The 14376-nt window shown below is 40.8% G+C and overlaps 1 protein-coding gene across 1 annotated transcript in view; it reads left to right on the forward strand.

Annotated features, from left to right (window-relative positions):
- The window catches only part of ppp2r5a (protein phosphatase 2, regulatory subunit B', alpha isoform), an 86180-nt gene that overhangs the window by 57571 nt on the left and 14233 nt on the right, over positions 1-14376 (forward strand). Inside the window, exons 3-4 of the mRNA XM_080454144.1 lie at positions 461-562; positions 1912-2004. Of these exons, the coding sequence (XP_080310270.1) occupies positions 461-562; positions 1912-2004 (195 nt within the window). The remainder of the gene's footprint in view (positions 1-460; positions 563-1911; positions 2005-14376) is intronic.

Consider the following 14376-nt stretch of genomic DNA (forward strand, 5'->3'; position numbering starts at 1 on the left):
TGCTATAATCAGTGGTTATTTTTTCTTTTTCATGTCAAGGACCCCCAAAATTATATGTATTTGGCCACGGACCCCCATCTCAAAATATGTTGTTCCAGGGACCCCCCAGAAGCAAAGATTTGAGTAAAGAAATTTATGTTCCCGGTCTTAATGGGTTAATAGAACGGTGCAAGGCAAGAACGACATCTTCGTTTTTCTTTTTACGTTTCCTTAACCAGAACCACCCCGAAAATAGCCGATCTACAAGCGCACGGTACGGCAACTGCCATGGTTGTATGGAAACAAACCCAGAACCTGTGAAACACTTTACGCACCACGGCATGGTTCACTTACAAAAAAAAACAGCCAAATAATCACGCTCCAGCTTCCCTCCCACGGCTGAATGTGTTTGTATGGACACCGCCCGAGTTAGTCCTGATGTCTCATGAGTAATCTGTCTCCTTCTCCTCTCTGTCTCCAGATCTGCACCAATATATTCCGGACTCTTCCACCAAGTGACAACCCCGATTTTGACCCAGAGGAAGATGAGCCAACGCTGGAGGCTTCATGGCCTCACATACAAGTAAGACTTAACACTTTTTTTTTTTTAATTTTTTTTTACCCCCAGCCCGTAGGAGTACATGCAGTGACCAATATCACCCTCCCTGCCCGGCTTCCCTCCCCAGAGCACGGGCCAATAGGCTCTATGCACAGCAGCCATATTATCACTTCCTTCACAGGTCTTACCAATGATACTAATGAAGGCTCTGTTCCATTTAGTGTAGCACAGTGGTTTCCACGACCCCCATAACTCTGAGAGTGTACAAATGGAACCAAATGGACCCTTACGGGTCCATTTGGTTCCATTTGTACACTCTCAGAGTTACACATCCGTAAGGGGCCATTTGGAAGCCCATGAGGGTCACTGGAGTGGACCCCAACTTTAGACCCACTGGTGTAGCAGAATGTTTCCAGTGAGCCAACATGCACACAATATCAGCACCCTGACTCTGTTTGACCAGAATGGAACAGAGCCTTCATTAGTATCATTGGTAACACCTGTGAATGTCTTCATAATATGGCTGCTGTGAATAGAGCCTATATAGTGTTCTCATAGACACCCGCCAAAGCCAGATGCACCACGGTGGCATTCGAACCCACAACCTCCGTGGTGGTGGGCAGGGACTTTACCACTGCGCCACCCGAGCGTCCAAGACTGTAACAGAGACCCTGGATCCGTGTTTTACCATAATCACTCGGACCCGGGTTGGTTCTGGTTCTATTGTCTCGGCCTGTTTATCATTATGTATAATACCCAAGTGCATACATAGTCAACTGGCGGCCCGGGGGGCCACATGCGGCCCCCACCTTCACTTAATGCGGCCCCTCAGGTTAATATCGGAATACTGATATATTATTGTTACAATTCCAAACATGCAAACATGACCCACTTTAATTAGTAGTCTATATTAGTAGCTTAATGACTAGTATTAAAATTCTATTGTCTTTTTTTATGTCCAATGTATTGTATTTAAGTTCATAAAGTTAACATAAGTATAACTAAATGCATTTTAAATTAAATGCATTTAAATCCAATTCAAAAATAGCAAAAATAGCAGATCTACAAGCTCAAAGCACGTCGATGAGCTTGTATAACTGCTATTTTTTAATAGCCAAAGTATGAAATATGGTTAAAGTGTCTAAAATGATTGTGACACTATATTAATTAATTTTGCTGGGCACCCCCTGGTACCCCCCCAAGGACCCCTGGGGGTCCCCGGACCCCACTTTGAGAACCAATGCTCTAATAGACAGTTACACACATCACTCGTGCGACAAAGTATAAATGAGCTTTCATAACTTAAGCTGGTTTGGCTGTGGTGTAGGACGTGTTTTTCTCATTACCTTTTCGTTTTGCTTCTATATCCATAGCTCGTCTATGAGTTTCTCCTGCGTTTCCTGGAGAACCCAGATTTCCAGCCGAGCATGGCAAAGCGCTACATTGATCAGAGGTTTGTTCTTCAGGTAAGTGTCTTCATTGCATTAAGCTCTTTTCTTGCTGACCCGGTGTGATTAACATGGCGCCGTCTGCACTCTTGAGTCGAGTTGTTGTTGTTATGCCAAATGACTTGCATTAGCAAGTCATTCCTCTTGCATCAGTACAGCCCACTTTCAGGCTTCAGCTTCACCTTTTGCAATATGAAGGGATTGTTATTATTATTATGATCATGCGTCAGCAAACCCAAACATGTTACACTGCATTAACCACTTTAAAGGGATAGTTCGCCCCCAAAATGACTTTTTTTCTATCGATTAGTCACCCCATGGAGACTTGAATTCATGGATATATATATATTTTTGTTGCATTCCTAAGCCAATAATTTGATGACCGGCAGCGGTTCCGGTAGGAGACACAAAGTCTCCTTTGTGTCCCCTACCGGAACCGCTGCCTACCGGTCCGCTGGTCATCAAAATGATTGGCTTATTTTTTGGGTGAACTATCCCTTTAACCCTATAAACTTCATGGAGCAGACCCCCCCCAGGGGTCTATACTTGGTGCCCTCCTTGTTCCCTCTACACCAAATCTCTTTGCCAAAACTAACCGATCTACGAGCTCACAACGTGTCGTGTCGTGTCGCGTTGTAGACTTGTAGATCGGCTATTTCCGGCGAATGTCCACCTATTATGACACGCGCAGAATAGGGATGCTATGCTAGGGTTCATGCGGTTAAAACAACAGAAGCAAGCAAGAGACAGCTAAACTCTTCTCTATCTACCTAAAAGACACAATCATGGGACAACATGGCTGCTCTGCTCTGAGTCTTGAATGACTTTCTCAGTGGCTGTTGTAGGCTGGCTGTTATGCAGATATCTTGAGTCCTGTGACAAAGCTTAAGAACATTTATTTTCTGTTACTGAACAATGGACAGAAAAAAACATACTGAATTCCGGCCAACAAAAAAAAGAACACGGACATGTTGAGATGACTTTATTTAAGTGGAGCTGGGGGCTGTGCCTGGCTTGGCATTTCACGACAGCCCACCCAGGGGACAAGAGAGAGTTGTTTTATTTTTGGCCCGGACCAGTGAGGCCAGCACTGTAGACTGAATATTGACTGTGATGACTGAGTGATGAAGTCACAGCATTGGTTCGATCAATTGGCCCTAATGGCTGAGACACCGACCCAGACACCGTAGTGTCTGGGGCCAGTGTTGATTTTGACAGCAAATTTAGTTTTAGTTATAGTCTTTTGAATAAAATTCCATTTAGTTTTAGTCAAATTTTAGTCATCTGAAATGTTTTAGTTTTTGTCTAGTTTTAGTCGACTAAATATCATAAGATTATAGTCGACTAAATCTACAGTTGATTTTGTCGACTAAAATGTATTTTGGCGGTGCCTTGATGGCGTCGTAATGGCTGATTATACACTTGGTTGCATGCTGAAAATAGCCGATCTACAAGCTCACAACGTGTCGCGCTGCGACACGTTGTGAGCTTGTAGATCTGGTATTTTCAGAGCGCAACACCCGAGCGCAACCAAACATAAAATGACTTGTCTTAGTTCTACTGGATCTCTTCTTTTATTTGTTGACGAAATTGTCAGTTTTAGTGATCATATCTTCTATCTAAAAAAATCGCGTTATTCCTGGTTCTGTGTAAAAAAAAGACGTTTTAAAACGTCTTTGGCAGGCAATGTGTTAACTAGTTTAGCAGGGACCCCATGGAATCCCCCCCAAGGACCCCTGGGGGTCCCCAGACCCGACTTTGATAACCACTGGTTCTCCCAACCCCCGGCGAAATCGACAGAAATGACCTCAATCTTCTATATTTTCACCAAACTCTTAAGCAGATGGTGCTGTTTTTAGAATGATTATTTTAAGACAGCGTCTTAAAATAAGACACTTGGAAGTTGCTGAATGAATATGCTAGATTTTAAATTATCTACTCTAAAAAAAAGAAAAAGAAAACAAATAAAACCATTTTAAGCTTTGTGTCCCGAGTCCTGAAAAATATCACACGCAAAGAATAACAAACAAAAATTTCCTGCTTTTTAACATTGACCAATTGTTCCAGTTTTCACCACAATTACAGAAATGTTGGACTTGAGCCTTAGTTATTACTTGATAAGACTGTAACTGGCGCCTGCCACAGCAGGCAGAGAACTAGGGTTTGGATCTGTTTGTGTCTCTTTCAGATCCCTGTCCCCCGCTTCTCTTCCTGACTTCCTGTACAGTGTGTGAGCCCTCTATAGTTTTAAGGTAAAGGCCTTCTGTGCCTCCGAGCAAGGGCGAGTGGTAGAGGGAAGGGAATAGGAATTCAAACCGGAGCACGGCTCAGACACCGCAGTCTTGTCAGTGCTAAGAGTGTAACATTGGTGCAGATCCACTGCACCAATGTTTGCTGGACACACTAGGTCAGTGGTTCTCAAACGGCGTGCCCAGTAGTGGAGGGGTCGTTGGCGAGCGATTCGTTTGAAGTGATCCAGTCTTTTGTGTGAGTAGTAAGTAAGCCTTTGCAGAGCCCTGAGGCCCATAGAGGGCAGGAGCCTATCTCCTGTTTCCTTAGCATGAGGCAGCTTGATGTACAAGTACACCCCTCTGGACATGACGCTAGTATGTCACAGGGACTTAACCCGATCCAACCCTTGTCTTTTGTGCGAACGGGAACAAATTCGGTCACTTCCTCAAGACGTTATCGAAAATGACAATGCACAAAAAACTCCAGGGAAGAGGTCCCTAAAAGTTGAGTTGAATGAATGAATTTATTTGGTGATAACAGAAAAGAGCATATCAGCACTTCCATACAAACAGCAGACACAATATCACAGAGAATAAAAAACACAATAAAGCCCTAAGGCTTATTTCCATTGTGGTCCTCCTCACACAATTAGGGCTGTCACGATTACAAATTTAAGTTGACGATTAATTATCACTCAAATAATTGCGATTAATGATTTAATTGTGTTTCTGTCGTTGAAAATTAATGGAACATTATGAATAAAAATGAAATTTCTGTTTGGCTTTTAGCTTTCGTCAACAAAAGTTCCACAGGGTAGATATGACAAATAACACATATTTAATTACTTTATACTTAACTAAACTAAAATAAACATTAATAGTGGAAATAGCCGATCTATAAGCTCAAAACAAATGAGCTATTTCCACTATTTTTGACATTTAAAAAAAAATATATGACATTTTTAACATGGAATCGATTATGACGATTATGCTAAAATAATTTCGATTAGACGATTATGTAATAATTGTGACAGGCGTACACACAATTAGTGAAAACGTGCAAAAATGGAGAGGAGAGATTCCTTACAGCTGTGCTCTTATTTTATTAAAACCATCACAAGGCCTAGTCTCTTCCTCTGCAGCATCTGCAGAATATAGGCGTACTGTTTTTTTAAAGCGAACTTTTTAAACTCAAATCTTTGCTTCTGGGGATTCTACAAATGTCTTCTAAATCCTAATGTTGCTATAATATCAGTGGTTCTCAAACCTTTTTCATGTCAAGGAACCACAATTTTTTTCTAAAATAGCAGATCTACAAGCTTGTATATCTGCTATTTTTGAATAGCCAAAGCAATCTTAGAATGACACAGATGTGTTCCCGGACCTATACCTCTTTGCCAAAAAATAGCCGATCTACAAGCTCACAACGCCTCGCAGCGGGGCGTTGTGAGCAAGGCGTTGTGAGCTTGTAGATCGGCTATTTTTGGCTAAAGTTCTCCTCAGAAAAGGGATGCTAGGGTTCAAGTGGTTAGTAACTCTGAGGACCCCCCTAGGGGTCCTGGAACCCCCTGTTGAAGACCCCCTCTGCTCTAGCAAGTTGCCTACAATTTCACACGTCGCCCCCCCCATACGCGGTCCAGAGCCACTATGCCAGCTCCCACCTCTTCTCCTTGTTTTAGAATCACAGGAGAGCTTGACTTTTCATCCGGTCGTGTCAAAGCCACAGGCTGAACGACGCAGAGAGACATGGTAGCGTTTGGGTAGTATAGTAGGAATGCCTTGGCTGGGCCACATCCGAGGTGCCTGCCCTTGCGCTTGAGTTTCAGTGGTGTAAAGTAACTTGAGTACATTTACTCAAGTACTGTGTTTTTTTCTTTTACTGGAGTATTTCCAATTTTCAGTACTTTTACTTCTAATGCACTACATTTCAGAGACAAATATTATACTTTTATTCCACTACAATTATTTGAAAACTTTAGTTACTTTGTAGATTTTTATTATTATTGCAAAACATACATTAACCACTTCAGTTCTACATACTTTTGCGGCCATTTCAAAATAACCGATCTACAAGCTCATCGCGACGCATTGTGAGCTTGTAGATCTGCCATTTTCAAAAGATTTTGTAAAAAAAAAACTTGTGAAATGGGACATTCTGCATAATGAGTACTTTCTACTCTTGGTACTTTAAAGTAAATTTTGATACCAATACTTTTGTACTTTTACTCAAGTCAATTTTTAATTCCGGACTTTCACTTGTAACAGGGTATTTCTACATTGCAGTATTGATACTTTTACATAAGTAAAAACATTTGTGAGTACTTTCTCCACCACTGCTGAGTTTCCATGATGTGATTGTGTCGTGGTGGCTGGTGGAGGAGGAGAAGAGCTTTAAAATAGATCCCTGTTATTTACTCTCCTGTTGGACAGAAGAGGATAGAGGAGGACAGCCCCTGGATGTGAGAACAGAACCGTGTGGCACGGAGTAGAACTGCAGCTTCGTGCTCTAATTTTTTTGTTTGGCAAAATGGCACGAGTGTATTTTAGGCTTTTGTGCGTGTGTGTGTGTGTGTGGGTGTGACAGATGCTCTCTTAATGCATTTCCCCCTTGTGAGGGGAAAAAAGGAGGCAGTATAAAATATGTTATTAGCACGTTGTGTGATGACTATAGACTAGAGTCAGGTGATCTCTGCGGTGACCTGGCCCTGTAGGTATTTGAAGGTAGTCGTAATAGTAATAATTTGGTCCGGACTTCTTTGCGGCATTTGTCACTGTATACAGTACTTTGCAGATACAGTGAAATGTGGCATCTTGCATTTTAACCCATGCCAAGTATCAGGAGCGGTACTGCAGCGCCTTGGGTTAGCAGTTATGGGTTAAGTGTCTTGCTCAGACCAGGACACAAACCCGGGGACCTTCTGTTTCCTTAGGCGACTTAATCTCTACCCACTACCAAAGTAATCGTTGCTGTCGTTTAGGGATGGGCAATATTATCGATATCACGATATATCGCGATATTTTATTTCGCGATACTGTATCGATACTCCAGTATCAATATCGCGATTAAAAAAAATGGAAAAAGAAAAGTTTTTTTTTTTTTTTTTTTTTTTGCTTTTTCAGATACAGGCTTTATGAAAAACATTCAAAGAACCTATCACAGATCTGCAGCTACTCAATATGTAGTGTATATATAAACAATATGTAGTTGTGATATATGCATATATCGCAATATATCGCATTATATCGCAATATATCACAATATATCGCAATATATCGCAATATATCGCAATATATCCCAATATCGTGATACGACCCAAGTATCGTGATGCGTATCGCAATATAATCGTATCGTGACCCAAGTATCGTGATACGTATCGTATCGTGAGATTGTTGCCAATACCCATCCCTACTGTCGTTGCTTATCTCCATATTTAAACTTTTCGTGTTTTTTCATAAATTCATGCCCTACTTGATCATACTACAGTGTCACTCAAAAGTAGCGGCTCTACAAGCTACGAAACGCGGCGCGAAGCAAAGCGTTTTGAGCTTGTAGATCTGCTACTTTGGCTGTTTTTGAATTTGAAAATCCTGAAGCCTAAAAAAGGCAAACAGAAATGTCATTTGTATTCATACGTTCCCAATGTTGGAAGGCCAAAAAAACACAATTATAAATCATGAACCGCAATTAATTGCTGTACGACCGTTAACTAAATTGCTGTGATGGTGTGACGACGCTCTGTTGCAAAGCTCAGGTTTCTAAGGAAGCAGAATGTCAAGCTGGGACACATTTTATTAACCCATTGGATCTGGGAACGCGTACCGTGTCATTTTACATTTCTAGCTGTAACCATTATTTTATACTTTAGGCTATTCAAAAATAGCAGATCTACAAGCTCGTAGCGCGGCACTCGGTGCCGCGCTACGAGCTTGTAGATCTGCTTAGATCTGCTCTGATGAGCTTGTATTTCTTTTGTTGAGAAATCGTGAAAATGTGTGCAAATCTTTGAATAATATGTTTTTTAAACCGAACATTTTGAACTCAAATCTACAAATGTCTTCTAAATCCTAACAGTTAATTTGAAGAAGAAAAACCTTTATGTCGCTATAATATTGGTGGTTCTCACCACCCAAAATGATATGTATTTAGCCGTGGACCCCCATCTCAAAATATTTTGTTCCAGGGACCCCCATGCAGGAGCAAAGATTTGAGTTAAAAATGTATATATATATTCAAAGATTTGCACACATTTTCACGATTCTTTTTTCTTCAAAAATAGCAGATCTACAAGCTCGTCTATGAGCTTGTATATCTGCTATTTTTGAATAGCCAAAGAAATCTGAAGTGACACGGATGCGTTCCCAGGATTGAATGGGTTAATCAGGCATTTTGTGCTGCTGGGTAATTTAACACTACATTGTTAATAACATGGTTCACTTGATTACTTCATCATTTAATTACCGTCTACTTGCCTGCACGCTTTTTTATTTTTCCTTTTTGTCATTGAGATTTAACCGAATTAAGCCCCCCCCCCCTCAAACTTTTTCTTGTCAAGGACCCCCAAATTAATGAATTAGTTTTCATTTAGTTTTTTACTTTTTTTCCCGTTTTTTGTTTTGTTGCTTTTTGGTAGAAAAGGTAGTCGACGGACATCTTTCGTCATAGTTTAAGTGCAGTGGTGGAAAGTAACTAAGTACATTTACTTAAGTACTGTACTTAAGTACAATTTTGAGGTATTTGTACTTTACTTGAGTATTTCTACTTTCCAATACTTTTACTTCTACTCCACTACATCTTGGATCCAAATATTGTACTTTTACTCCAATACATTTATTTGAAAACTTTAGTTACTTTTCAGATATAAATTATGATATTATAAAACATACTTTAACCACTTAAGCCCTATTTTATACAGAGGATATTTGAAAATAGCCGATGTACAAGCTCACAATGCGTTGCAGCGCGACGCGTTGTGATCTTGTTGATCGGCTATTTTCAAATATTTCAGTACTTTTACTTTTGGTACTTTTAAGTATATTTTGATGCCAATACTTTTTTACTTTTACTCAAGTAAATTTTGAATTCTGGACTTTTACTTGTACCAGAGTATAGAATTTGAGTACTTTTTCCACCGCTGTTTAAGTGGACAATTGTGGACAAGAATGCCAATGTCCTGCTCTTATTTGGCATGGGGATTATTAATAAACTGCAGTCACACAGTGAAAGGAAGAGCATAGATGAGGCTGTTAGCACCTCGGCGGGGGGTCGGGCGGGGGTAGAGGAAGTTGCCAGAGGTCGTGAACCCCCCTGGAGGATTGCACAAGCCTGTTTACCTTGCTGGTGCAGTATAGCCATTCCTCCCTTATAGCTCGTCAATCAACATACCGCCATTATATAGGTCCACGTGTCAGCTATACCCCTGTCAGCTACACACAGAGGCACGCACACACGACACACACACACACACACACACACACACACACACACACACACACACACACACACTTTATGTAAAATCTAGGCCTGACCTCGATTAGTCGAATAGTCGACCAATCGATCGAGGGAGTCTGATTCGACTGAGAGATTGGCCTAATTTGTTATATTAATTAACTAATAGTTTGCCACAAATAGGATATATATCATGATTTATTGGGAGAAACCAAGCAATTATATGTTAAATCAGACATTAAGCCCCCCCCCCCCCACAGCACAAATGGAATGATCCTCTATTGCATTAGCCTGGTAAACCCTCCCTCCGGAAATCTCATTTCTATTTGATTCCAGGAGTGAGTCTGGCCTGATAGCCCATTGTGGGGGTTTCTAGTGAAATTACCAGCTAACCGAGCCTATCAGCGTCGTCGCACATCGTTCTGTGATTGACAGCGACAGTTGGCCAATCAGGTGGCGAGTTCGAGTGAGCCCAAAACACGAACGGCAGCCATCTTTTTCTTGTCCGCTATATTCTCCGCTATTTTTTTACTTCAAAAAGCTCTCTAACTTCTATTTTGAGGCACGGAATTTACTTATAAGATATCGTTTGGATAGAATTTACTTGTTTAACTTCATATATGTGGTCAATTAATCATGACAAAGCCTATTTAAAAAAAAAATTTTAGAGAACCGGTAGGGGTGGGCAGTGACACCCATGTATCCGAATAAGGCAACCCATTTTGGGCATGAACGTCTCAAAAGTCCCGTTGCGTCACATTAGACTGGTGAACTGCTGATTGGCTGAAGGGGAAAAATTATCATTGGCTGAAGGGGTTGTCAGTCAACTGTATTACTCCCGCCCAACTCCAGCCCGCAGCCAATATTGCAGAATGGGCGATCAGGCCAGACTCACTCCTGGAATCAAATAGAAATGAGATTTCCGGAGGGAGGGTTTACCAGGCTACTATTGCATAACCTTTTTCTTCTTTTTTGTTGTTGCATGATTCGACTAATAGGCAACATTTGGCCAATCAGATTCAACTATATCAATTCTTAGTCTGGGACAGGCCTAGTAAAATCACTCTTAATTGTGTAGGTGTGTCATCATGGTTCATAGTGTCAGGTGTTTGTGTAGGAAATCTTAATCAATGTAACATCGTGTATTTACTTTGAATGTAATTGGCTCTATGCACAGCAGCCATATTGGAAAGAAATTGGGCCTCTTCTTACTTCCTTCACAGGTGTTACCAATGATACTAATGAAGGCTCTGTTCCATTCTGGTCAGGGTGCTGATATCGTGCATGTTGGCTCACTAGAAACACTCCATTTTGGTTCCCAAATGGCCCCTTATGGTGGGTGTGTAACTCTGAGAGTGTACAAATTACGGGTCCATTTGGTTCCATTTGTACACTCTCAGCGTTATGGGGGTCCTTGAAAATAAGACGACCACTATGCCACACTAAATAGAACAGAGCCTTAATTAGTATTATTGGTAACACCAGTGAAGGAAGTATGGCTGCTGTGCCTAGAGCCTATTGCATTTCAACTCTTGTTCAGATGCTGAACTCTCAGATCTTTGGCTCTCATCTGATCAATCCATCAACCCCCGTGAATCCTAGCATCCCTATTTCTGGGGGATGTCACGATAGCCATTACCCATTAGCCAAAACATTTGGGCAAAAATAAGCCGATCTACTGTACGTTAGCGAGGCTATTTTCGGTGAAGAGATTTAGGTCTGTAGGGGAGAGAGAAAAAAAGGAGTTGGCCAAGGATAGACCCCTGGGGGTCCCCGGGGGTGGAAAACCTCATAATTATGTCCAAAACTGTTTTCAGGATTCAAATTCAAAAGACGGCAGAAGTACAGTAGCAGATCTACAAGCTCGAGCGGCAAGTTTCGAGCTTGTAGATCTGCTACTTTTGATGCTTTTGTGTGACGCTGTAGTATGATCAAATAGGGCATTAATTTACAACAAAAAAACACAGAAAATGTGAATATGGAGATAAGAGTGCCCGACAGCACCGATATAGGCTGCTTAACCCATTCAAAGCAGGAAAGCATCTGTACAACCACTTTATCCATATTTTGTACTTTGGCTATTCAAAAATAGCAGATCTACAAGCGCATATGAGCTTGTAGATCTGCTATTTTTGAAAAATCTCTAACATTTGTGCAAATATTTTAATATATATATATATATATTTTTAAAGGGAACATTTTTACGTAAAAGTCTTTGCTTCTGGGTGGTCCATGGATCAAAATATTTTGAGATAGCGCCCAAATACATATAATTTTGGGGGTCCTTGACATGAAAACGTTTGAGAACCACTGATATAGCGAATTTTTTTCAGGAAACTGTCAGGATTTAAAAGACATTTGTAGAATAGGCCTCGGGTCTTAATGGCTTAAAGTGGTTAAAATGGGTCTCTACTACTACCAGGGCCTGGGCTTTTAGTTGCAGCAAAAAGATGAGCCTCTAAAAACAAAACGTGATGTTTCCCAGCCAGCAGCCGCAGTCACAGTGGGCGTTGGAGAGGGTTTAAAAATAGGCCGGCTGTTGTTTGGCTTGAGAAGAGAATCCATGTTCAGACTGAGCTCCTAGTCTCCCAATTAGTGCTGTGGTGTTGATGTACAGTAAAGCACCGGGTCATTTTAAACGTCGTTGCTGTCGGGGGGGGCGGGGGGGGGGGGACCTCTCATCTCCCGTATTCTAACTTTTTGTGTTTTTTCCCCCCCGTAAATTAACCCATTAAGACCTGAGGTTCCGATTCTACAAAATGTCTTCGAAATTCCTAACGGTTTTTGGAAAAACGTAATGTTGCTTTATCAGTGGTGCGCCAACTGTTTCATGTAAAAAGCCCCCCAAAATGATATGTATTTGGCTGCGGACCCTCAATCTCAAAATATTTTGTTCCAGGCACCCCAAGATGCAAAGATTTGAGTTAAAAATGTTCGCTTTAAAATAATATATATTCAAAGGTTTGCACACATTTTCACAATCTTTCAAAAATAGCAGATCTACAAGCTCGTAGCGTGGCACTCGGTGCCGCGCTATTTTTGAATTTGAATTCTGAAAAGTATCATTTTTTTTGGACATAATGAGGTTTCTTTCCACCCGACAGAGACGGTAAGAAAACACGTTGATGTTGTTTCAACCGAACACTGGCTTTTCTCTGGTTCCTTTCCTCTAACCCTTTTGTGCATCGTTTTTGGCCATCCCCAAAGTAAATGGGTGTAAATTCAACTCTGAACTTTTGAACCCATTAAGACCTGAGGCCGATTCTACAAATGTCTTCTAATTCCAAAAAACGTATATTGCAATAATATCAGTGGTTCTCAAACTTCTTCATGTCAAGGACCACCCAAATGATATGTATTTGGCCGCGGACCCCCATCTCAAAATACATACGGTAGTTCATGTGACCCCCCCCAGAAGCAAAGATTTGAGATTTAAATCTTCGCTTTAAATATATACTGTACATATTCAAAGATTTGCACACATTTTCACGATTTTTCTAAAATAGCAGATCTACAAGCTCATAGTGCGGCACTCGGTGCCGCACTATGAGCTTGTATATCTGCTATTTTTTAATAGCCAAAGAAGTCTGCAGTCTATAACAATTCATGTACTACTCTGATATACGAACCCCCACGCGAGCGTCGACATTTCTACTGCTGAGCTAATAACGGAGAGCCCATTTTAGGAGAGCGAGATATTTCCTTTTGAGTTTCTTGCGATACCTCTTGTCAACAAGTAAGGGTCCTACTTGAAGCCACCTCCACTTTACACTGCAGATGTACTAGTTATATTGTATTAACATAGTCTATCAAATCATGTAAAAGTCTACCTACTAAATGATATTGTATTCACTAAAAGAAGATATGATTTGCAGCTTTTTGAACAGCGGTGCTAGAGTTTGTAGTCCTAAAACCCAGAATTTAGTTTGCAATCCCTTTCCGGTGTTTTTTCCTCCATTAGGTTTTAGATTCATGCATAAATTAATGGTGGTTAACACTGACAAAGGCCAGAACGACTGAGATGTGTTTGTTCTGATGCCCGCTGCTGCGCTGCGTTAAATGCTCTGAAACCTGAGGAGCACAGATTGTTCCTTTTGATGATCGTGTGGTTAACACGAGGCTGGTAGAGTTGCACGTTTTGCTCTTCTGCATAACTTATACACGTTAGTACCTCCGACTCGGTCGTGAATTTTTAAGCTGCTTTTTAAAATGTATTTACGTGTGTGGTTCAAAAATAAAAAAGGTTGATTGGCAAACATTATCTTGTTGAACAAAACGTGTTAAGCAAGGCACCTGTATTTGTGGCTGGGTCCATTGAATTCCAGGTGTAAAGTTATGTGACAACCATGTTCTTTACAGTTACATTCAAGTCCATTGCAGTTTCTTTTCTTTCTTTCTGATATGGAATTCATGGAAAATGTAGGCTAGTCTACACGCCATTGTATGGGGGAAGGGGAGTGGTTGATTGTTGTGTGATTAAATATTGATCCTGACTTCAAGCGTTCAAAGTCAATAACTCTGACTGCTTCTTTATCACCAGGTGTGAATGTCATTATGCAGAGTTTCTAACAGTTAACAGTTAAACTACTCCATAGACCAGTAAGATTTAACCCTTTAACCCATTAAGACCTGGAACGCATTTCATTTTTAGATTTTAAGCAAAAAAAACATAATTTTACACTTTGGCTATTCAAAAATAGCAAATCTACAACC

The sequence above is a fragment of the Gymnoscopelus braueri genome (assembly GCF_963280865.1).
Source record: "Gymnoscopelus braueri genome assembly, chromosome: 16".
NCBI classification, from domain to species: domain Eukaryota; kingdom Metazoa; phylum Chordata; class Actinopteri; order Myctophiformes; family Myctophidae; genus Gymnoscopelus; species Gymnoscopelus braueri.